Source organism: Trichechus manatus, unplaced genomic scaffold, assembly GCF_000243295.1.
Source record: "Trichechus manatus latirostris isolate Lorelei unplaced genomic scaffold, TriManLat1.0 scaffold00034, whole genome shotgun sequence".
NCBI lineage: Eukaryota > Metazoa > Chordata > Mammalia > Sirenia > Trichechidae > Trichechus > Trichechus manatus.
This window is the reverse complement of record NW_004443970.1, coordinates 18577047-18601022: the sequence shown is the minus strand read 5'-3', so window position 1 is coordinate 18601022 and position 23976 is coordinate 18577047. Positions and strand designations below refer to the sequence as shown.

General features: G+C 37.1%; 1 protein-coding gene across 2 annotated transcripts in view; it reads right to left on the bottom strand.

Annotated features, from left to right (window-relative positions):
- The window catches only part of LCORL (ligand dependent nuclear receptor corepressor like), a 210617-nt gene that overhangs the window by 141593 nt on the left and 45048 nt on the right, over window positions 1–23976 (bottom strand). For both annotated transcript variants that reach the window (XM_004375153.2, XM_004375154.2), the window contains exon 2: window positions 8612–8677. In XM_004375153.2, coding sequence (XP_004375210.1) covers window positions 8612–8677 — 66 coding nt within the window. The remainder of the gene's footprint in view (window positions 1–8611; window positions 8678–23976) is intronic.

Genomic DNA, 23976 nt, shown 5'->3' with positions numbered 1-23976 from the left:
AGAATCAACTGGGAAATTTTGAAAACTATGTCTGCCTGGCTCCCAGAACCACTGGCCAACTTTTTCAGAAGTACACTGCCAGGTCCTTCTTACTAGTTTGTCTAAGTCTGGAAGCTCCACTGAAACCTGTCCACCACGGCTGACCCTGATAGTATCTGAAATACCGACGGCATAGTTTCCAGGATCACAGCAACATGCAAACCCCACAGTGAAACAAACTGACAGACGGGTGGTGCTGAAATCAAAATGCATTGATAACTACTGATGATTGGAATGTGAAAGCTGGAATCAAATAAGAAGGGATCAGTAGCTGGAAAATATGGCTTTGGTGATAGAAATGACGCTGGAGATTACATAATAGTATTCTGCAAGACCAATGACTTCTTCATTGCACGCATCTTTTTTCAGCAACATAAATGGGTGACTAAACACATGGACCACGCTAGACAGAAAACACAGAAATCAAATCAACTACACCTGTGGAAAGAGACAATGGAGAAACTCAATTTCATCAGTCAGAACAAGGCAGGGGCTGAATGCGAAACAGACCATCAATTGCTCATATGCAAGGTCAAGTTCAGTATGAAGAAAATTAGAACAAGTCCATGAAAGCCAAAATATGACCTCTGAGTATATCAAACCTGAATTTAAAGACCATGTCAAGAACAGATTTGACACACTGAACACTAATGACTGAAGACCAGATGAGTTGTGGAATGACATGAAAGACATCATACATGAAGAAAGCCAGAGGTTATTAAAAAGACAGGAAAGAAAGAAAAGACCAAAATGGATGTCAGAAGAGAATCTGAAAGTTGCTCTTGAATGTAGAGGATCTAAAGTGAATGGCAGAAATGATGAAGTAAATGAGCTGAACAAAAGATTCCAAAGGTTGGCTTAAGAAAAAGTAAAGTATTACAATGACATGTGCAAAGACCTGGAGTTAGAAAACCAAAAGGAAGAACACGTTCAGCAGTTCTCAACCGGAAAGAACTGAAGAAAAAATTCAAGCCTCGTGTTTCCGTACTGAAGGATTCTATGGACAAAAAACTGAATGATGCAGGAAGCATCAAAAGAAAATGGAAGGTATACACAGAGTCACTGCACCATAAAGAACTGGTCGATGTCCAACCATTACAGGAGGTAACATATGATCAACAGCCTACAGTACTGAAGGAAGAAGTCCAAGCTGCACTGAAGACGGTGGCGGAAAACAAGGCTCCAGGAATTGATAGAATACCAACTAAGATGTTTCAACAAATGGATGCAGTGCTGGAGGTGCTCACTTAACTATGCAAAAAATTTGGAAGACACAGCTACCTGGCCAACCGACTGGAAGAGATCCATATTCATGCCTATTCCAAAGAAACATGATCCAACAGAATGCAGAAATTATCGAACAATATCAATACTACACACAAGTAAAATTTTAATGAAGATCATTCAGACGTGGTTGCAGCAGTACATTAACAAGGAACTGCCAAAAATTCCACCAGATTCAGAAGAGGACATGGAATGAGGGACATCACTGCTGATGTCAGGTGGATCTTGGCTGAGAGCAGAGAATACCAGAAAGATGTTTACCTGTGTTTTATTGACTATGCAAAGGCATTTGACAGTTTGGATCACGATAAAGTATGGATAACACTGCAAAGAATGGGAATTCCAGAACACTTAATTGTACTCATAAGGAACGTGTACACAGACAAGGAGGCAGTCGTTTGAACAGAACAAGGGGATACTGCGTGGTTTAAAGTCAGGAAAGGTGTGCGTCAGAGTGGTATCCTTTCACCATACTTAATTTGTATGCGGAGCATATAATCCGAGAAGTTGTACTATATGAAGAAGAACGTGGCATCAGGATTGCAGGAAGACTCATTCACAACCTGGAAGACTGAGGAAGAATTGACACCTTTGAATTATGGTGTAGGCAAAGAATACTGACTATACCATGGACTGCCAGAAGAACGAACTAATCTGTCTTGGAAGAAATACAGCCAGAATGCTCCTCAGAAGCAAGGATGGAGAGACTTCCATCTCATGTACTTTGGACATGTTATCAGGAGGGACCAGTTTGTGGAGAATAACATCATGTTTGGTAAAGTGGAGGGTCAGCAAAAAAAGAGGAAGGCCCTTAACAAGATGGACTGACAAGGCGGTGCTACAATGGGCTCAAGCATAACAATTGTGAGGATGGCGCAGGACTGGGCAGTGTTTAGTTCTGTTCTATGTAGGGTCGCTGTGATTTGGAATCAACTTGAGGACACCTAACAACAACGAAATATTAACCTTTTGATTTGTTTCAATCATTTAAAAATGTAAAAACCATTTTGAGCTCCAGGCCATTCAAAACCAGGCAGTGAACTGGATTTGGCTGACAGGCTGTATCTTGCTGGCCTCTGGTATAAATAATTTCCTTCTGACATGTCGCTCCACGTATAGAAAACCAGTCCGTATCAATCAGCCAGTTTACACAGGCCTACAATAGAGAGGTTCAGGCCACATATAGTCTCAAATTTTTGTAAATATCCATAGTCGGGGCAAGTACTCAGATGACCCCCAGATGAAAGAAACTGGCCCACCAATAAGACATGAGAAAAGAGTTACTAAAATAGAACACAAGAATAAATTTTTGCTTAAAACATCCTGTGACAGTGGGAGAACTGAGTTTTAAAGAAGATGGAGGAGGAAGAGAGGCATAGAGTAGGGGAAACTTTTCTGGGAGTACATAAATGTTCTAAGTTTATGGCAATCAAAGGTTCTTTGCAAACCTCACTTCAAAAAGAGAAGAGAGCTATGCTTTCCTCAGTATGACAAAGAATCATGAAAACAGACCAAAGATGGAACATTTTTTGTTTCCAACAAATTAAAAATTAGTGGTTAGCCCTCAAAAGCTTCTTTGAAAACTTACTCAATCTGGAGGTGGTTCTGAATTCAGTTTAAGGATTAAAATACAAATCTTTCAAGATTCTGATACATATGATACAAAAGTCTTCACAAGTCTTCAACTTAAAAACACATTGTGTGACAAAGTTGTTTTTTAATGCAGTGGTATGAAATTTAGAATATATTTTTCCACACAGTAGCCAGTTTTGTAAACTGAAGTAAGTCTAATAAACTTACATATAACCAAAATAGTATATATTTAATTTATAATAATATGCAAGAATCCTTTGCTATCCAATTTATTTGGTTCCTGAGTTTTGAATAGGGAGTAACAAGGGTTCAGATGTCAAAAGATTTATCTAAAAACATACAGTAATCTATTTGATTCCTGCATATAGATTTATATGATTTGTAAATATCCATACTTGCAGTCCTAGGATTTAAATATTAAACCACTTTAAATAATGGTACCAACAAAGAAAGCACGTTTATTTAGGAGAAAATGAGAAAGAAGCTGGAGAATCCTATAATGAATAGCTTTTTCAATGCTTTTTCAAGAAGCTCTACACTTTGATAGCACTGGTTTAATTTCCCCTCAAAATGTATGCCTCTCTTCATCCTTGACAGATAAACAGATTTATTACTGAATTAATATCACTACTCTTATGTCATAAACTTTTATTAGAATTTTTTTCCCCAAAAAAAGCAAGAAAAAGAAGGACAAATGTATCTAAAGCGCCTGGAGAAAAGTCTGAACGTTTAGGGTGAAAAAGGGTAGTGAAGTAAATATGTGTGCAAAAAAAACTGCCTAAGATCCTAAGCTTAGCTAATTTTATAACAAGAAAGGAAGGAAGGGAGGAAGGAAGGATGGACTGCATAAAGTAAAATATCAATCAGCATGAATTAAAAGAATAAATGGAATGAGATATCCAGCAAGCAGGTATTAATTACAATAGATCCACAATGTTGTGCAGCTATTAAAAATGTTGATTCAGAACTTTATGTACCCAGGAAAATATGCTCCTGATATATTGGTAAACAAACACAGTAGGCACAAAAGTGTACATACTCTGAAAATACACGATTGTTAGGTGCCATAGAGTCAGCTCCGACTCATAGTGACCTTATGTATAACAGAAGGAAATGTTGCCCAGTCCTGTCATCCTCACAATAGTTGCCATGTATAGTATGAATCTACTATATCCTACTTTAATAAAAGAATAAATATATACAAACATATTTAACATTTACAGAAAAAAATGTTAACAGTACGTAGTGAAATTACTGGTAATTTTTTTCATTCTGGCTTATTGTGTTTTGGAATTTTCTAAAATGAACATGTATTACTTGATTAATAAATAAGTTTAAAATAACAAAATGCAGGGATTTATTTCCTTAGAACATTTTGCCCTTTGTATAATAAACAACTAATCTCAGAAAGAATGTAAATGCATACATAACTACATAAACAAAGAAAGAAATAAAAGTGGGGTGAGCAAGAGGCTGTGAGTCACAAGCTGCAATGCAGGTCACCAGATTTTTTACCAAGGCGATTAGTTATAATGCCGAGTTTGGATACGAGGAAGGATAGCAGGTAAGAAAGTAAGGCTGAAGGAACACCAAGCATAAGTTAAATTCTTGATTCTTTAGATTTTTCCTTTGTTCATTTGTAAGCTCAGCAGAAAAACAGGTGGAACCTACACTCCTTTGACACTGTTTATAAATATATCAGATATGAATATTTAATTAAGGGCAAAATATGCTAAAATAAAGACGTGGTGATTAAAGTTAAGAGATTTAAAAAATAAAATCTTCCTGGTTGCTGAACTGGCAAAAGGTCTGTGACAGAAACGTTTACAACGATGACCAAAAAAAAGCTGCTGAGGCTTCCTATTAAGAAAACAAAAACAAAAAAATCTTCCTGGTAATAAGAATAATAAAACACTGGAATAAGGTCCATTCTGGAATCTCAGTCTTTAGAATGTTCTGCATGGATATCATTCTTCTGACTGAAGACAAGTGACTGGGACAGATGATCTGTCATAGATACTTTCAGCTCTGTGGTTTGTAACTCAACTATCCTGTTCAACATTACTAAAGAAATCATATGTCCAAAAATGAGCAGAACACTTTTGACTACCCCCGCCACTACCATCTCTCCTTCAACTCAAGACTTATTTATACAGCGGAAAAGAAGGACCCTTAGAGATACCTTGTTCTCAGCAGAATGAAAGGTACCACAGTAGACTAGAAGGCACCAGAGTTGGCACACAAAACTGACCAGATATAAGATCTAGAAATGATTCAATCAGAATCAAAATAGAAAATCTATACAGGCTACCCATCTTGTAAATGAACTGTACTATAAAACCTAAATAAGTCTACAGAAACGTCCTCTCCTATAGTGCTCTAAATTGTACTTAAGTTTCCAAGCAAGTAACACAACAGCTAAAGTATGGTATCACAGCAATTATATCACAGATCAAAATCACCACCTGATTTATGTTTTACAAAGAAACCATACCCTAAGATCAAATTTAGGATCCTATCTGTGGAGGTAATCTTCCCCTCACCAGTGTTAACATTTAAAGTGGACAGTGGGCAGAAGTAGTTATTTGGATCTTTCTTGTTATCCTCTAAGGAAAAGGAAGGAGAGGGTACTGAGTCCCAGAGGCAGAAATGGTGAAGCCATTGTCTTCAAAGCAGTAATGTAAAGGAAAAAAATGAGTAGACAGGCAGCAGTGAGCAGAGTACCAGACTGAAGAAACCAGCCTAAAATAAGGCACATCTGTGAAACATGAGTTTCAGAAAAAAAGCCTAACCTGTGCACCGAGTGCAAATTCAGACATGTCCAGGCATTTCTGGAGATTCTGTTAAGAGTTTATTTGTAGGTGGAACCAGGGAACATTACTGTATGAAATTAACCCTAAAAAAAAAAAAAAAAAAAATACAGAAGTATCAAGCTGCTTATAGAGAACACTTCAAAGAGACAAGTAATTAAAAATACACAAGTATTTGATATTTAAGTTATTCTCCAGTATTTCCCCCACGAGGATTATGCTATCCAATAAAATTAAATTTATGCTAGGATTATGGAAGAAAGAGCTATAATAAACAAATGGTATTATGAAAACATAAAACTGGGCACACGAGGCAGTATTTCTCAGACTGGCAATCTGAGTTACAAGCTGCCTGTATCATGAGCTATAGGATATAAGCTGCAAACTTGTAACCTATATTGCCATACAGGAGCTAGGAGCTAAGGGCTTCAATGAGTCATTCAAATGTTTTCGAGCAATGACTAGCTGCTAGGAATACTAGGTTGAACACTATGTTCCTAACCTCAAAGGCCATAAAGTCCTTGGGAACACATTTAAGATAACCCACAGGTACTTTCCAACTAGATGGGAAAGACTGAAAAATTAATTATTAATATCCCTATATACCTGAAAGCCCCCATCCCTGTCTCTGGCATAGTTTAAGAAAACACCAGTTATATGTGAAAGAAAGTGTTTATGAATTTGAGACTTCCAATAAAATTAAATTTATGGTTTTGTAATTTTATCAATAGGTTAAATTTCAACTGATATCTCATACTATACCAGTACTACATTAATATGATCAATATAACTGAAAAAATTATTAATTGATACAACTACATAACGCTCGTAATTTAGTCAGCCATAGACACCTTTCTAATATTCGTAAGTGTTTCAGTAAGAAAAAGACAAAAAGTGTGCTTTTTAAAAGTTTTTTTTAAGTTTCATTTTCTTGATTGATACAGGAAAAAAAAGTATACAAAAAGAAAAAAAAATCATCCATAATCTCTACTCAAAGATAACCACCTTGAACATTTTGGTGTCTTTTTGTTCAAGTCCATTTTCCATAAAAACATACAAGCTTTTGCTTTTTTTTCCAAAACAGGATCAATCAATATATAGTACATGCACTGCAACTTGATTTTCTTCCACCTAACAATGGCAATCTTTCCTTGTCATAAAATACACTTCTACAACATAACTCTTAATGGCTGTATATACTACAATTACAGTTAAACATAATTTATCGAACAACCCCTTATTTTTTTAACACATAACAACAAAAAACTGGAACCTTAAAAGCATTATAATGAGAAGCCTTATAGATTACATCTTCTGCACGCTTATCTGATTGTTTTCTTGAGATACCCAGAAGCAGACATACTGTTTTGCTATACATGTTTTATAGGCTTTTGATATTTATCGATAAACTCTTTTTGGAAGGTTGTATTAGTAATGAACAAAAAATCTTTTTCCCCAATCATACCTTGAAAATATTAAACCCATTGCTGTTGAGTCGATTTCGACTCATAGCAACCCTATAGCACAGAACAGAACTGCCCCATAGGGTTTCCAAGGAGTAGCTGGTGGATTCGAACTGCTGACCTCTTAGTTAGCAGCCAAATTACTTTCAATGTGACAGTAAATCTTCGCTCTTTGGAATAAGCTGTATAAAATACGATGGTAAAAATACAAAAAAAGTTTATAATGATGTTACACTTTGGTAACAAAATCAAATCCTGAAATAACACAATATAATCAATTTTTGAGAAGTTATACAAAAAATATTAAGGAAATCTTGTAAAATCATACAGATTGCAGAAGTGAAAAAATGATTTTTGACAAATATTAGGAAAATATTTTAGTATGGTTTAAAGACAGCTGGAGAAAGATGTGGCAGTTTGTTTCTGTAAAGATTTATGGCCTGGAAAACCCTATGGGGCAGAGTTCTACTCTGTCCTACAGGGCCACTATGTGTCAGAATTGACTTGACGGCAGTGGGTTTGGTTTTAAAGACATATATAACTTTGAAAAATGTAAACTGATAACGTCAAGGTAAAATTACTGTTTAGGAATACCTTCTATATATAACAATTGCAAAGATAATCAAGGAAGGCCACACCTATTAAGAAATGTATTGCTGTTATATTAAAAAAAATTGCTATTGTTCAACATTAATATCATTACTAACAATACTGCAAGGCCACCTTTCCTTTGGACAATAGCAACAAAGCCTTTACTTACTTTCACAAACTATCCTAGTGAAGAGCCAAGTTTATAGATTAGAAATATGTTGCCCTTACAAGCTTAAGTGACCTTCCCAAATTCAGTAAGAGTCAGTCTCCTGAATTCTAACCAATATCCGTTTCTATAAAGTCTTCATTTAATAAATATTTTAGAACAACTCTAGCAATTCAGATATTAGAAACAAATGTCCTGACAAAAACAGATAAAAAGGAATCAATGTGTTCAGCAACAGACTCTCCCTTTCCAATATTCTTAAGTGTTTCGCTAAGAAAAATACAAAAAGACTACTGAGATTTAAGAAAAAAAAAAAATTTATTGGGACAACTTTTTAGAAAACATGCATTTAATTACACCTATTAAATCTTCTTTAAATAAAGCCAGAAAATGTAACGTATAAAATAAAAAAAATTAAATTTCAACACTGAGCCAAAAACAAGCTTTGCTTTCTGTTCTGATTTAACATATTAATTTTTTTTTAATTTTTATATAATAAAAGAAATAATCTTTGGAACATTTTATTCATTTTTTGAAAAATACTGTACAATTAAAAGAGATCACAAATTCTTATTTAATATAAAATTAGTACAGAACAACCATATATCATTTGTTAAATGGGGGGCAGGAGGTTCAAATTTAAAAATCAAATAAAAAAGCATTACCTTCAAATAAACTGAGGTCTCTTCGTAGCCGTGGTCCATAAAGCCCTTCTAAAATACTCTCAAAACCTGTGTTTTTAAAGAAAAAAAAAAAGTCTATTAACCGCTGGAAAAGCTTAATTTTACAATAATCAAAAGCTGAAGTCTATAGCAATCAGCAAATTATAAATTTAATATACTATATGTTGTTTTCTTATTGCTAGGTGAATTAAGCTGAACGGTGTAATATACAACATAGTAAACAGTCATATATGACTATCAGAAATTACATCACTATAAATTAAAATATTCAAATGCAGGTATTCATTACTAAAATAACACCTCTGTCATTTAGAAATATTCCTGGGTTAAAATATCATGGGCAGATTTATTATTATTTTATAGAGAAAGGAAGAATAATTAGTAAAGACATGTTATAATCCTGTTTGTTACAAAAAATGTTAACTTTAAAAAATAGCATCTTTAACTTCAATTACAAAAAATGAGTAAATAGAAGTCAATGGTAAGAAATTCCCACCGTGAAAAGTATGATCTGTAAAACTTAAACGTACTTATAAAATTTAAACAGCCAATTGTTCATGGCTATTGTCTTGGTTACCTAGTGCTGCTATAACAGAAATACCACAAGTGAATGGCTTTAACAAAGAGAAGTTTATTCTCTCACAGTCCAATAGGCTGGAAGTCCGAACTCAGGGTGCCAGGTCCAGGGGATGGCTTTCTGTCTCTGTCAGCTCTGGAGGAAGGTCCTTGTCATCAATCTTCCCTTGGTCTGGGAGCATCTCAGCACAGGAACCTCAGGTCCAAAGGAGGCACTCTGCTCCTGGCACTGCTTTCTTGGTGGTATGAGGTTGCCATGTCTCTTTGCTTGCTCCTCTTTTATATCTCAAAAGAGACTGGCTTAAGACACTATCTAATCTTACAGATCTCATCAATATAACTGTCGCTAATCCATCTTATTACATCATAGTGATAGGACTTACAATGCACAGGGAAATCACATCAGATAACAAAATGGTAGACAATCATACAATACTGGGAATCATGACCTAGCCAAGTTGACAGATATTTTTGGGGGACAGATATGGACTGCCTTAATTTTTAAAGAAACAAATTACTGAAAATATTGTGAAATTAACAAAATCCCAATTCACGAATTTATCAATTATTCTATTTTCTGGATATAGTAATTTTAAGATTTTACAATTTTTTAAGTGTATAGCATACTCTATCATTTGTTTCATGGGGGCAGCTTATTGATAAGCTTATTGATAAGGCGACTGAAGAAAAGGACCAAGATGGCAAAATAATTCGGAAACAAGAAAAAGAGCTATCTTAAGCATGCGATATACAACATTTCTAACATTAAAACATTTCTAACATGTAATATTTCCAAATGAAACAACTAGGGAGGAAAAAAAAAAGGAAGATGGCATGACAGACCCAAAAAATGAAAGAAAAAGTAGATTTTTCAGTGGTATTCCTAAATTGTAAACCATTAGAAATGTTCCTTCAGAAATATTTCATAAATTATAAGATACTTTTAAAAAACATTTTAGCAACTCCAAAATCAAGATGCATCTAAAAATCAATTGTGTGTCATAGTCTAACTGGCAATATTTTTTCATTTGGTAGAACAAGAACTAATAATACATCTTACAGTTGCTGATGTATTAGACTTGACAAAAAGTAAGGTAATTATGGTACTTTGTAAATATGTCCTCAATAAATCTTTATGAAATGACTTAGCACTAACTGTGATAAGTAGAAATATCAGATAGTGAATGAACTACCAGTAGAGAGAGTTTTCCAAGAATGCTTTAGAAAACACTTTCATATTGAATAAAGTCAGACTAAATAAGCCCAAACTCTCCTTCTATAATTATGATATTCTAGTTTTACTTTGAGGTTCCTACCAAAAATCAAACCAAACCCACTGCCACCGAGTTGATTCTGACTCATAGCAAGGTTCCTAGATGGTGCAAAATGTATTGTACTGGACTACTAACCTAAAGGTTCGTGGTTCGAACCCACCCAGCAATACCACGAAAGACAGGCCTACCGATCTGCTTCCGATAAGATTACCCTATGGAGCACCTCTACTCTGTAACACAATGGGTCTCCATGAGTTGGAATCCATTTGATGGCAATTAGCAACAACAGTTTTATTTTGCTGTGATCAATGTTCTTCAGAAATATTATTGCAAGTTACTATTTTAGGATGTTATTACATGGTATATTTGAGAGAAAAAAAATGTATACAGCCTCTCCCTGAATTTAAACAATGCAGTGGATTTCAAGGAACAGATCTTCAATTTCTAGCACTGCTAAGAGAACTAAACTGAATTATGCAATATACAACATACTAAATAGTCGAAAACAAGCTTCACTTTCTGTTTTGACTTAGTATACTAAACTTTTTATAAGATTTAAGAAAATCTTACACAATTATACAGATACCAGAAGTAAAAAAAATCTATTATTTGGCAAAGATTTTGACTTAAGATTGTGAAGAAACATATTAAGCTGTTAAGTTTGGGAAAATCACTTAAAGCAGATCTTAAAATATGGGACCATCACCTGTTTATCAAAGGCTGTATATTAAGTATAGACCTCAAGCCAAAAACGCCAAATGATTAAAGTTGTAAGGAATCTAAATGAGGTATTAATCATGTTGGTCTGCCTTTTCAACATGATTTTGGTGGTTGAGAATGAGACTCAAAACAGTGGTAGAATCAGGATTGGCAATAACACTGGGTTGCAGAAAATGGCTTCAGAGGTGCTCAGTAAGACAGGTCCAAAAAAAAAAAAACCCAAACCTGCTGCCGTCAATTCCGACTCATAGCGGCTCTACAGGACAGAGTAGAACTGCCCCATAGAGTTTCCAAGGAGCACCTGGTGGATTCGAACTGCCATCCTTTTGGTTAGCAGCTGTAGCTCTTAACCACTATGCCACCAGAGTTTCCAAGATAGGTCCAGTATTCAAAAACCCTGGAGATCAGTGGTAATGGCAAGGTTTCCATCACCAGATGCAAATTTAGTAATATGGAGGTGATATCTAAAACATATAATATGATCAAGGTTTGCAGGAACCCAGCTACTGCAGAGAACCATGGTAAGTGATCAGACCTGAAAGGCAATTAGGACAGTAGTCTTAATGTGCTATAGAGACCTGTAGTCTCAGAGATAGGGAGAGAACAAAAAAATAAGTTGAAAGAAATAAATGGTATTGTTGATGCTCTCCATTATCTACTGTCAGCAAAAATTCAGGCATTTAACAATTTAATTTTTTGATCCAAAGACCTTTAAGTACAGAGATAATACTGTTTTCAGAATAGAACTGATGGTATTGAAGTCAAAATCTGAAATATTTTGGAAGATTATGATTGTTGTTGTTAGTGTTGGTTGCTATAAATTCTAATGGTAACTCTACCATTTATAAGGAAAAACAAAATTCTTAAAGCAAGTCTCCCCACTTACTCAGCCTGTCAAATTCCAAACAAAACCTGTCAGGATTTCATCAGGAACGCACTGAATCTATAACTCGCTTTAGTCAGAATGATATCTTTAGAATATCGAGTCTTCCAATACAGAATAGGGTACTGTCTTAGGCTGGGTTCTCTACAGAAGCAAAATCAGTAAAGCATATAAATATATATATAAAGAGATTCATATCAAGGAAATGGCTCACGTGGTTTAGAGGATAGAATGTCCCAGATCCGTATGTCAGGCTGCAGGCTTCTCCTGATTCACAGACTCGCAGGGGCTGGCAAACCCAAGATCAGCAGGTCAGACAGCAGGGCTCTTGCTCACAGGATGCGAAGACCAACAAGTCCCAAGATCGGCATGCAAGACCACAGGTAAGCTGCTAGCTCAAGTCCCAGGAACCGGAGGTCAGATGAACAGGAGCCAGCTGCAGGATCCAGAGCAAGCAAAAGCCCAAGAGCCTTGCCAGAGAGTCCACTTATATTCGATGCTGGTCACATGTCCAAGGAAACTCCCTTTCAACTGACTGGCTACTCACAGCAGATCCCACCATGAAGATGATCACATTACATCAAATCTCATCATGAAAGTGATCACATTATCATACAACTGCCAAACTACATCATAACTGCCAGACCACTGAGAATCATGGCCCAGCCAAGTTGATACACAACCTTAACCATCACAGTCCATCCCTTGTCAACTTGGCACCTGTACACATCTCCTTAAACCATACATAATCTCTGAATACAGATAATTATAAAGTCATACTTTTGCCTAACATGATACAACCAATACACATACAACCAAAAACACATGAGCCCTGCTTACATCTTCTATTTCATAAGTGAAAAAAATATTTGATACACACGTACAAAGCAGAAATACTCAACAATTACAGTCCTCATTTCTGCAACTGGTCACGTGGTTGTAACTGGTATTTAGAACTAACTTCTTCCACCACCCATTCCGTATTCCCTTTACCCTCATGTCATGGATTGAACTGTGTCCCCCAAAAATATCTGTCGACTTGGCTGGGTCATGATTCCCAGTATTGTATGACTGTGTACCATTTGTAATCTGATATGATTTCCTTATTAGTCATAAACTCTATCACTATGATGTAACAACATGGATTACCGGCAGTTATACTGATGAGGTCTACAAGATTAGACAGTGTCTTAAACCAATCTCTTTTGAGATATAAAAGAGAGAAGCAAGCAGAGACACATGGTAACCTCATACCACCAAGAAAGCAGTGCCGGGAGCAGAGCGCGTCCTTTGGACTTGAGGTTCCTGTACTGAGATGCTCCCAGACCAAGGGAAGACTGATGCATCACAAGGACCTTCCTCCAGAGCTGACAGAGAGAAAAGGCCTTCCCCTTGAGCTGATACCTTGAATTTGGACTTGCAGCCCACTAGACTGTGAGAGAATAAATTTCTCTTTGTTAACAGCTATCCACTTGTGGTATTTCTGTTACAGCAGCACTAGATGACTAAGACACCTCAGCAAGCACTTCAGCTGATAGTGGTTCTTTGCCTGGTGGGGTGACCCACACCTTCATTTCTGAAGAATCTGGGCCATTAGTAGTCATGTCAGAATAGAGCTACTATAGTTTTCCAATGACTTTAATCACAGGGCATGACAGTACTAAGAAATGTCCTGAGAGATCTCCTGCATTTCAGACATACTCTTCTTTACCTCCGTTATGCAGTATCAATCTGATTTCCTCTTGGTAATCAGGATCAATCATACCAGCTAATCTGGTGACTCCCTTCTCTGCCTGTTGATCCAGAGGCATAAGGAGAACCAAGTGGCCAGGCAGCACTCTTAACTTCCAATTCAAAGGAATCACGGATGTGTCTCCAGATGGGAGCATTTCTCCCTTTGGAAATAAGAACTTTAGACCTGCAGAGCATAGAGTCGCAGCGACAGGAAGCAAAAATTTTGCGAGTGGGACACTAAGGGTAATAGTGAGTGGTGCCACTCCCATTTCCACCCCTTGATTCCTGGACCCATGAATCCTAGCTATGGGAGACAGAGCACCATATACTGGAGGCTGGTTTAGAACATATATAGCCTCCTGGAGAACACTGCCCCAACCCTACAGGATACTGCCACCTAGCTGGCGCCACCATTGTGTCTTTAGAAGGCCATTCCATTGTTCTATTAAGCCAGCTGCTTCAGGATGATGGGGAACATGGTAAGACCGTGAATTCCACGAGCATGGGCCCACTGCCACACTTCGTTTGCTGTGAATTGAGTCCCTTGATCCAAGGCAATGCTCTGTGGAATACTATGATGGTGAATAAGACATTCTGTAAGTCCACAGGTGGTGGTTGTGGCAGAAGCATTGTGTGCAGGGAAGGCTATTCTGTATCCAGAGTTAAGTGTCTATTCCAGTAAGAACAAACCACTGTCCTTTCCACGATGGAAGTGGTCCAATGTAATCAACTTGCCACCAGGTTGCTGGCTCATCACCTCGAGGGATGGTGCCATATCAGGGACTTAGTGTTGGTCTCTGCTACTGGTAGACCGGGTACTCAGCAGTGGTTGTAGCCTAGTCGGCCTTAGTGGGTGGAAGTCCATGTTGCTGAGCCCATGCATAACCTCCATCCCTACCACCATGGCCACTTTGTTCATGAGCCCATTGAGCAATGATGGGAGTGGCTGGGGAAAAAGGATGACTGACTTCCACAGAACGTGTCATCCTATCCACTTGATTGTCAAAATCCTCTTCTGCTAAGGTCACCCTTTGGTAAGCATTCACGAGACACATATATCTTTACTTCTTTGGACCATTCAGAGAGGTCATTTCTGCAGCACTTGAGCCTTGACTCTGAAACCCTGAGCTCACCTCTTTCCTTCACCAGTTTGTCTTGTGAAAGAGTAATAAGGACCAACCAACCAGCTTCCTTATACTTCTCATTAAGACACAACTGTAAAAAGGTATCACACGTACAATCACCCAGAGCCTCGCCTTTCACCAATACCTAATTTATAAGTGTTGATATTTTGCGTATCTGTATTGCCACCTCACACTATGGATTACTAGTGCCCTCTTTACTACAGGAAGCAGAATTATCAATGTCTTTATGACTAACTAGACTTGAAAACGAGTTTAGAAAACTCATCCTTACGGTTTTGTTTCTCTAGAACAACTCTCAGTACCAAATATCTTAGACTGAGTTCTCTATAGCAGCAAAACCAGTAAAGCACATAAATATCTATAAAAAGAGACTTATATTAAGCAAATGGTTCACGCGAGTGTTGAGACTGAAAAGTCCCAAATTTGTATGTCAGGCTGCAGGGTTCTCCTGATTCATGTAGCTGCAGGGGCTTGCAAACTGCGAAGACCAATGAATCTCAAGATCGACATATAAGACAGCACGTAAGCTGCTAGCTCAAGTCCCAAGAACTGGAGGTCAGGTGAACAGGAGCCAGCAGTGGGATCCAGAGCAAGCAAAAGCCCGCAAGCTCTGCCAGAGTCCACTTATATTCGATGCAGGCCACACTCCCAAGGAAACTCCCTTTCAACTGACTGGCTACTTACAGCAGATCTCATCATGGAAGTGATTATATTATACCAAATCTCATTATGGAAGTAATCACACCATCTACGACTGCCAAACTACATCATAAATGCCAAATCACTGAGAATAATGGCCCAGCCAAGTTAACACGCAACCTTAAGGATCACAGGTATCTTTCTACTGGGAATCCTCTTTGTTGTTGTTGTTGTTGTAGTAAGGTGCTATCGATTCAGTTCCGACTAACAGCAATACTATGTACAACAGAACAAAACAATGCCGGTCGTTCGCCATTCTCACAATCATTACAATGCTTGAATCCATTGTTACAGCCACTGTTGTCAATCTATCTTGTTGAGATTCTTCCCTTTTTTCATTGATCCTTTACTTTACCAACCATAATGTCCTTCTCCAGGGATTGGTCCCTCCTGATAGACATGTTCAAAGTACCTGAGGTGAAGACTCAAAATCCTCGATTCTAAGGAGCATTCTGGCTGCACTTCTTCCAAGAAAGATTTGTTCGTTCTTCCAGCAGTCCATGGTATATTCAATATTCTTCACCAACACCATAATTCAAAGGAGTCAATCCTTCTTTGATCTTCTTTATTCACTGTCCAGCTTCTGCATGCATACGAGGCGACTGAAAATACTATGGCTTGGGTCAAGTGCACCTTAGTCCTCAAAGTGACATCTTTGCTTTTTAACACTTTAAAGAGATCTTTTGCAGCAGACTTGCTCAATGTAATATGTCATTTGATTTCTTGACTGCTGCTTCCATGGCGTTGATTGTGGATCCAAGTAAAATGAAATCCATGACAACTTCAATCTTTTCTCCGTTTATCATGATGTTGCTTATTTGTCCAGTTCTAAGATTTTTTGTCTTCTTTATGTTGAGGTGCAATCCATACAGAAAGCTGGAGCCCTTGATATTCATCAATAAAAGAGTTTCAGCAAGCAAAGTTGTGTCATCTGCATATCACATGTTCTTAGTCTTCCTCCAATCCAAACACCATATTCTTTACATAGTTTCTCAGATTATTTGCTCAGCATACAAATTGAATAAGTATGGTGAAAGAACACAACTCTGATACACTCCACTGCTGATTTTAAAGCATGCAGTTTCCCCTTGTTCTGTTCCAACGACTGCCAATCCGTACAGGATCCTCATGAGCACAATTAAGTGTTTAGGAATTCCTGTTCTTCAAAATGTTATCCATAATTTGTTATGATCCACACAGTAGAACGCCTTTGATTAGTCAATAAAACAAAGGCAAGTATCTTTCTGGTATTCTCTGCTATCAGCCAAAATCCATCTTACCGTCTTACAATAGCGATGATATCCCTTGTTTCACGTCCTCTTCTGAATCTGGGTTGAATTTCTGACAGTTCCCTGTCAGTGAACTGCTACAACTGTTTCTGAATTATCTTCAGCATAATTTTACTTGGGTGTGATATTAATGATATCTTCAATAATTTCAACATTCCGTTGGTTCACCTTTCTTTGGAATGGGCATGATTATGGATCTCTTCCAGTTAGTTGGCCAGGTAGCTGTCTTCCACATTTCTTGGCACAGACAAGTGAGTGCTTCCAGCATTACATCTGCTTGTTAAAACATGTAAACTGGTATTCCATCAATTCACGAAGCCTTGTTTTTTGCTAATGCCTTCAGTGCAGCTTGGACATCCTCCTTCAGTATATCACTTTTTGATCATATGCTACCTCCTAAAATGACTGAACATCAACCAATTCTTTTTGGTACAATGACCCTGTGTATTCTTTTCATCTTCTTTTGATGCTTTCCGTGTGGTTCAATTTTCCCCCAATAGAATCCTTGAATACTGGAACTCCAGGCTTGAATTTTTTCTTCAATTCTTTCAGCTTGAGAAATGCCAAGCATGTTCTTCCCTTTTGGTTTTCTGACTCCAGGTCTTTGTACATGTCATTAAAGTACTTCACTTGGTCTTCCTGAACCGCCCTTTGAAATCTTCTGTTCAGCTCTTTTACTTCATCAATTCTTTCATTTGCTTTATCTACTCTACGTTCAAGAGCAAGTTTCAGAGTCTCTTCTGACATTCATGTGGTCTTTCTTTTCTGTCTTTTTAAAGACCCTTTGCTTTCTTTATGTATGATGTCCTTGATATCATCTAATCTTCTAAGTTCGTGTTATGAATTTGATCTCACATAGTTCTTAAAAGAGCGTAATGCTCAAGATAGACCTTTTTTACTAGTTAAGCTAAACTAACATTTGGTTTTAAGAAGTCTTCCGGGGATATTTTGGGTTTAAGCTTTAAAGATTATCTCAGGGAATAGTTTCAGGATTTCATCCAACCTTCTTGGCTCCAGCAAGTCTGAAGTCCATGAGAATTTGAAATTCTGTTCTACATTTTTCCCCTTTTAATCAGGATTCTTCTATAGAATCTTTGCTCAGAATGTTCAGTGATGGTATCTGGGCACCACCCAGTTCTTCCGGTCTTACAGCAAAGGAGGCAGCTGTCCAGGGAGGCAATTAGCCACACATTCCATATTCTCCTCCTATTCCTGACTCTCCTTCTTTCTCTGTTGTTTCTGGATAATAGATGCTAGTTGTTGTGCCTTAGATCACCTCTTGCAAGCTTTTAAGACCACCGGTACTACACATTGAACTAGGAGGTAGAACAGAGGCACTAGACTTGTTATTAGGCCAATTAACTGGGATGTCCCATGAAACCATGACTATAAACTTCCAAATCAAAAAACCAAATCCCATGAGGTGTTTGGCTGTACATAAGCAGCCTCAGTAGCTTTTTTTTTTTTCGGTCATTGTTGTAAATATATCACACAACTTTGGCCAATTCAACTTTTTACAGGTGTACAACCTATTGACAGCAATTACAATAACTGGCTGTGCAACCCTACCCTTAATCAATGTGATACTTCTATCACCTTTCATCCCTCCTTTCCCCCTCCCTCTCACCCCTGGTAACCACTAATGAACTTTGTTTCTATATATTTGCTGACAAATACTGTAACACTAATGTGAAAACATTTTTTAGTAAGTGATAATATTGTTATTTTAACAACCAAATAAGATAAAAGATTTGAGGGATTTCTTCACATTAGTTACATTGATGTTAATTCTGTGGCTCTACAAATTGAAGAACAATAAACTGTTGCTCATCACATGCAGTGAGTCTGTTATTAAGCAAGACTTCTTTTGGTTTGCTTGATGAATATAAAATGTCAGATTGACCCAACACATACGCAATGGTCTTAATGGTTTTAGAGTTATTCAAAATGCAGAGCATAAAGAAGCTTGTCTTATTACAAAACAAATAAAATACACTTCTGGGGCCCAGAATTCAACTTTTATGGCTTATAACCATATTATATACAACCAAAACCCGTTAACATTAATCCTAAAAGCAAGTAATAAAAAGTTATGATAATGCTTTTTGTGACTCTGGCATAAATTCACGACCAGTGTAACATAATGCACAATATGGATTTATTCACATTAGAAAATGGCATTTACTGTGTAGCACATCTGACAAGCAACATATTAAATGTTTTCTTCTGATTGCCAATTTTAATATTAAAAATTAGACCAAAATTTGTTATATTGTTGAAGCTGGATCACAGGAGTATGGAGATTTATTATGCTTTCTCCTACATTTTTATATATTTGAAATTTCCATAGTGATTTTTAAAAATTATGCCCAACTTTCCAGATATTCTCCTGTGAAAGCTACCTTTGATTGCCCAAAAGAAAGAGGACCCATGTTTGGGTAAGGCTGGTATAAAATAGAAAATTTCAACAGTAAATTCACTAAATGGGATTTAGAACGGGGCATTCCTGCCAGCCATTTTCCTCAACCCTATGAACCCTCTCCCTTAAAAGCAAACTAATAAAAATTTCAACTAAATCCCAATTAAATATCAGAATAAAAACTAAATTCCTTAGCACAATATAAAAAGCCCTTCAAAATCTGGCCTCCAGCCAACATTTGTACTCTGATGGTTTCAGCCACATTGCAACTTTAGGGGGTGCCATAATAATTCTTCAAAAACCAAACATGTCCTTTCATGCTTTTATCTCTGGTGCAAAGGAAGTCACTAAAGGGTTGAAAATAAAGAAAATACTTGATCAGATTTTTGTTAGTAGAATGGAAGATTGAACTATAGACGGATAAAAGCAAAAAAGAGAAAACTACGTAAGCATTTTTACAGTAGTCCATGCAAGAAGGCTGACGTGACTTGCAGAGAGAAAGCAATGGAAATGGAGGAAAAGGGATAGGTTGAAGATATTTTGGAAGCATAATCAATAATAATTGGTGGGCTGGGTATAGGAGAAGGAAAAAAAAGTGAATTCTATCAACTTCAACTTAATAAGTGGAAACTGAGATGAGGTAGCCTTTCAAAATTATTGATAAAATTACAGAACATCTACCTAAACTAAATTTTCCTGACAGATAATAGTAATCAAATTTTGGGAAAAAAAGGAAAACGATCCATCATTACACAGAAAGCCACCCTGGACCTTCAAATGTTACAAATGCAGAGGTGTCATGTGCATTCTTACATTGTGAGTAGGAGCCTCTGAACTAAAAGCTCGAATTTATATAATGAGTAGAAGGAAATTCCATTCTGTGATTGGCTCTCCTAGAGGTTTTGTGGTACATACCCTTGCAATGACTGGCTTTAAGGCAAGCTAGCAAACCCTAATGTGTTGATCCTAGATATTGACAAGCCTACATATTGACTGAGATAACTCAAATATGAGAATATTCAGCTCAATATCCTATCTTTCCTATTGAAATGGTCTTACAATCCAATTAAGCTCTTTTGGAAATAATCCTCTATTCTTTATCTTATTTTGTATTACCCATAGCTAATCAATGACTAAAATCTGTTGATCATAACTCTTACTCTCTTTTGTATTCTTCCCATTTTCACCATTCCCGCTGCACTCTTACTTCAGACCCTCAAACTTTCTAGGCTGGGCAGATTGATTTCATTGTCCTACTCTACACATTGGCAGAGTAATCGTATAAAATGACAAATTAAACAATGTCACTCCCACGCTCAAAAATCAATCTTACAGTGATTTTCCACTACCTATAAGATGAGTTACACATTTAACTTCTTTATCTGTACAGAAAGGGTAATAAAAATAGTTCCTACCTTATATGGTTGTTGTGAAAATCAAATTAATTCTAAGCATAAAACATTTAGTGCCTAACTCATAGTAAAATTAAGATAATCAAAAACAAGAATAATTACTATTACAGCTTGCTTACAAGTTTCTCCACAATTCAGCCCCTATCTCTCTTTACTCTTCCCATTTCCCACAATCATCCTATGACCCTTCCTGGACCCACACAGGAAGATGTCATCATTCTCCTCCTTTACACTTCAACTTTAATCTTACATAATTCTCTTGTAGCATTTATCATACTCTATACATACTCTATAGTGGAGTGCCTCATGTCTTATCTACAAGAATGTGCTTCATGCAAACAATCTAATGCATCCGAGCCCCCTCACAGAGTGCCTGGGCCACAAATATTTACTGAAAAAATTACGAGGAGAGAGATGGAAAAGGATTATAGCAAAGAGTCATCTATCATGGATCTGTTAGTCTGTCATACTCTGGTGGCTTGCATGTTGATGTGATGCTGGAAATTATACCATCAGAATTTCAAATGGAAACAGGCTCACCAATAGTGAACAGGTTTCAGCGGAGTGTCCGGATTAAGACGAACTAAGAAGAAGCTGGCAGTCTACTTCTGAGAAAATTGGCCAGTGAAAACCTTATGAATAGCAATGGAACACTGCCTGATATAGTACTGGAAGATGAGCCCCTCAGGTTTGAAGGCAATCAAAATACAACTGAAGAGGAGCTGCCTCCTCAAAGTAGAGTCTACCTCAATGTGCATGAAGTCAAGCTTTCAGGACCTTCACTTGCTGATATAGCATGACACAAAATGAGAACAGCTGCAAACATCCATTAATAATTGGAAAGTGTAATGTATGAAGTATGAATCTAGGAAAATTATAAGTCGTCAAAAATAAAACGCATGAAGATCGACATCCTAGGCACTAATAAGCTGAAACAGACTGGTTTTGGCCATTGTGAATCGGACAATCATATGGTCTACTATGCTCGGAATGAAAAATTGACAAGGAAAGGCATTACATTCATCATCAAAAAGAATATTCAAGATCTATCCTGAAGTACAACGCTGCGATAGCATAATAGCCGTACACCTACAAGGAAGACCACTTAATACAACTATTACTCAAATTTACATACCAACCACTAATGCCAAAGATGAAAAAAACTGAAGATTTTACCAATTTCTGCAGTCTGAAATTGCTCAAACATGCTATCAAGATGTATTGATAACTACTGGTGATTGGAATTTGAAAGTTGGTAACAAAGAAGAAGGATCTGTAGCTGGAAAATTTGGCCTTAGTGATAGAAACGACACTGGAGATTGCATGATAGAATTCTGCAAGACCAATGATTTGTTCATTGCATATACCTTCTTTCAGCAACATAAAATGGTGACTACCACATGGAACTCACCCCATAGAAAGCGCAGGAATCAAATCGACTATATTTGTGGAAAAAGACAATGGAAAAGCTCAACATTATCAGTCAGAACAAGGCCAGGGGCTAAGTGCAAAACAGACCATCAACTGCTCATATGCAAGTTTAAGGTGAAACTGAGGAAACTTAAAACAAGTAAACAAGAACCAAGATACAACCCTGAATATACCCCACCTGAATTTGGAGATCATCTCAAGAACAGATTTGACGCACTGAACACTAATGACTGAAGACTAGACGAGTTGCAGGATGACATCAAGCACGTCATACATGAAGAAAGCAAAAGGTCATTAAAAAAACAAGAAATTAAAAACAAGCCCAAAATGGATGACAGAAGAGAGTCTGAAACTTGCTCCTGACAATTGAGTAGCTAAAGCAAATGGAATAAATGATGAAGTAAAAGACATGAGCAGAAGATTTCAAAGTGTGGCTCAAGAAAAAAGACAAAGTAAAGTATTATGATGAAATGCACAAAGACCAGGAGTTAGAAAACCAAAAGAGAAGAACACATTCACCATTTCTCAAGCTGAAAGAACTGAAGAAATAATTTAAGTCTCGAGTTGCAATACTGAAGAATTCTACAGGGAAAATATTGAATAATGCAAAAAGCACCAAAAGAAGACGGAAGGAATACCCAGAGTCCTCGTACCAGAAAGAGTTGGTTGACATTCAATCGTTTTAGAAGTGCCATATGATGAAGAACCAATGGTCGAAGCTGCCCTGAAGGCACTGGCGAAACACAAGGCTCCAGGAATTGAGGGAATAAAAATGAACACGTTTCAACAAACAGGTGCAGCACTGGAGGTGCTCACTTGTCTAAGCCAAAAAAATTGGAAAACAGCTTCTTGGCCAACCAACTAGAAAAGATCCTATTTGTGCTCATTCCAGAGAAATATGACTGATGGAATACAGAAATCATTCAGCAATACCATTAATATCACATGCAAATAAAATTTTGCTAAAGACAGTTCAGAAATGGTTGCAGCAATACATCCAGAAGCAACTTTCAGAAGTTAAAACCAGATTCAGAAAAGGATGTGGAACAAGGGATATCACTGGTGATATCAGATGGATCCTGGCTGAAAGCAGAGAACATCAGAAAGATGTTTACGTGTGTATTATTGATTGTGCAAAGACATTTGACTGTGTAGATGATAACAAATTATGGGTAACATTAAGAAGAATGGGAACTACAGAACACTTGTGCTCATGTGGAACCTGTACACAGACCAAGAGGCAGTTGTTAGAACAAAACAAGGGGAAACTGCATGGTTTAAAGCCAGGAAAACGTGCGTCAGGGTTGTATTCTTTCACCATACTTATTCAATCTGAGCAAGTAATAAGAAAAGCCGGACTATATGAAGAATAATGTGACATCAGGATTGGTGGAAGACTCATTAACAACCTCCTGAAGTGTTAACATGTTAAAAAGCAAAGATGTCACTTTGAAGACTAAAGTGTGCCCAACCCAAGCCATAGTGTTTTCAATCACATCATATGTATGCAAAAGCTGGACAATGAATAAGGAAGAGTGGACAAAAACTGACATCTGTGAATTGTGATTTTGGCAAAGAATTTTGAATATACCATGGACTGCCAAAAGAACTAATAAATCCGTCTTGGAGGAAGTACAACCAGAATGCTCCTCAGAAGCAAGGATGGTGAAACTACAACTCACATACTTTGGACATGTTGTCAGGGGGAATCAGTCCCTGGAGAAGGACATCATGCTTGCTAAAGCAGAGGGTAAACGAAAAAGAG